This window comes from Halyomorpha halys, unplaced genomic scaffold (assembly GCF_000696795.3).
Source record: "Halyomorpha halys isolate HHAL.00 unplaced genomic scaffold, Hhal_1.1 Scaffold384.1, whole genome shotgun sequence".
Classification (NCBI taxonomy): Eukaryota; Metazoa; Arthropoda; class Insecta; order Hemiptera; family Pentatomidae; genus Halyomorpha; species Halyomorpha halys.
This window is the reverse complement of record NW_027107790.1, coordinates 300,819-303,420: the sequence shown is the minus strand read 5'-3', so window position 1 is coordinate 303,420 and position 2,602 is coordinate 300,819. Positions and strand designations below refer to the sequence as shown.

At 29.4% G+C, this 2,602-nt stretch overlaps 1 protein-coding gene across 1 annotated transcript in view; it reads left to right on the top strand.

Moving 5' to 3' along the window:
* The window catches only part of NiPp1 (nuclear inhibitor of protein phosphatase 1), a 51,361-nt gene that overhangs the window by 32,850 nt on the left and 15,909 nt on the right, over window positions 1–2,602 (top strand). Inside the window, exon 5 of the mRNA XM_014422659.3 lies at window positions 1,827–1,936. Within this exon, the coding sequence (XP_014278145.1) occupies window positions 1,827–1,936 (110 nt within the window). The remainder of the gene's footprint in view (window positions 1–1,826; window positions 1,937–2,602) is intronic.

The window sequence follows — 2,602 nt, the reverse complement described above, 5'->3', positions numbered from 1 at the left end:
GTTAATGATATGTATTTTTGTTGTTCTTGAGGATCAGTCAATACAACTATATTGAGGCGAGGTTTTGCCACTTTTTCTTACTAATTATTAAAAAAATGACAATGTACAGAATATAATTTAAGGTTTATAACTCAAAGCCCTCGAAGAGTGGTGTCGTAATTGGAAGATTAAAATAAATCTCAAGAAATCCGATCAAATCACCTTTACCGTTCATTGTAAACCTACATTACTATAATAAGGCCTATCTGGACATAGGAAGTTGACCTTTGGGGCTCTACTAAAGTATTCCTCTCCCATGCAATCCTTACAATCTGAATTCCTTCATAAAATCCTTAATGCTCCTTACATTGTCACAGACCTTAATGTTCCATATGTAACCGATCTAGCCTGAACCAGATATCATTTGATTCATCCTTTGATTATAAACTCTCTAACTACCCTAACCCACTATTTTCTAACCTTGCTTTCTCTTCCATTCCTGACAATCCTCCGAGGTACCTGAATAGAAGATGGCCACGAGACCTGCTAATGTAAAACGTCATTAGAGTGCTACCAGTAGGTAGCTGCTCTACACACCTGTATAACTTAATTATAAACTTACATGATATTTACTGGATGTATCATTATGTACAGTGATCATTTCTTATAGTTTTTGTTTGCAATTTTCTTTTCCTGATGTATGATTTTAGGTGTATCTAATTTTAATCTATGTCCTGTTTTTCTTAAATGTGTAGTGTGAGCAGGTTGGCATGGTTTGTTTCTGTTTTTTGTTATAGAGTTACAACTGTATTTTTGTTAATGTACCCTTTGTTTTTCTACTAATTAATTTTGTATCTAAAATGAATACTTACTACCTGCTACAACAAACAGTTAGGTTTTAGAAACACCAAAACAAACCCACATTTACCTTACTCCATTTCACTGTTATTCAGTTCTAGCACAAACTTTAGAATTAGTGGTCTCACAAATCATTGGGAAACAAAATTTCTAATGAAATCAAAAGAAATAATCACTACAGAAAAACATAAGAATCAGGTTATAAGCTAACAAACAGACATATCAAATTTAAATTTATTTTACTCCCAATTTCATAAACACATAAGACATAATTAACAACACTAAAAATAAATAGACAAAATACAAAACAGAAATAACTGACTGACTATTCAGGCAGCTTATTCAAGGTAACTTAAGTTTTCTATATTGAATTTAAAAGTATAACAATTAAAGTACTTATAAGCAATTGAGATAATTGTGAAAAAAGACTCAAATAAACTTAGCAAGTGTAGATGATGAGTAATCTATTGTTCTATTATTTGATTGTATGTCTGTAAAAACTATGAAAGCACTGTTTTCTATTTTAATATGTGTAAAAATATAGTACTACAAAAATTAAATACATCTTAAGAAAATAAAATGTGTAATATAAGTTTTTATATGAATTTTAGTTATTCTTACTTTAAACATAAGTGTCCTACCAGGATAATGTAAAACAAAATAGTGGACATAAATAATTCGCTTTTGAAGCCATGTTTAATTGCTAGCATTATAAATATTGTTTTATGTAATTATTTTTATATATATTTTTCGATTACAAACTATTATAATCATTATATGCTGCAATTGTTGTTTTAACAACAAATAAATGTTAAATGTAAAACCAATTCCAAACTTATTTTAAAGTAAAGTATTTTAAAGTCCTAAATATTGTTTTATATGTATTAACTTTTTATTAATTTATAGTATATGAATAGAACATAGTTGTTTCACGTTAGCTTTTTTTCAATCCCTTCATACTAATGAAGTTTACCTTCCGGAATTTTTAGGTCGTCCTGGGGGTGGGGCGAGAGGAATAATAGAACAGTTGGAAGGAGCTGGTGAAACAGGAGAGGGCGCAGCTATGCTGGGCCTACCTCAAACTTCAGCTGAATTGGATGTATGCCCCCATTTGTTTATAATAATTAATTTTATTATTTTTGTATGTTATTGCATTTAGTTTTTTGATTAATTAATACAAAATTTATTCATCTGAGAAATAATGCAAGACGAAATATTTATCAGTTCAGTCCCTTATATTTTAAACAGCTTAAATTAATTTAATTATTCTTATATATGAGTGGTAACATTTACCAATCCTCTTTTGAATTGTCATAATTTTTTTTTTAATTTAATTTTATGAGTCAAACTCTTCTAGAATAGAATCTCAATAACTAGAGGCATTTATAAAGTCTAAGGTCTTGTCCAGTTAGGACATGGGCTTAAGCTATAACTTAAATTAATCCATTATTCTTCAGTGGCTCACAACTTTTCAACATTGAAGTCAAAGAAGAAAGGTTGCCAAAGAACTTTTAATTGATGGTGACCATTTTTAAACCGTGGTTGTTGAAAATAAAAAATCATAGGGAACTTTTTTCCGGTTGCAGTGGTACCTTTGAGCCGTATGACTAGTAGGGATGGGATATCGAAAGAAAAATATCGATATCGGTATCGATATCGATATCGGATAGCAATATCGATATTATATCGGACCTAAAATATCGATATTTTAAAATATCGAAATATCGATATCGAAAATTTAACGAATTAAAGTAATAATAATTAT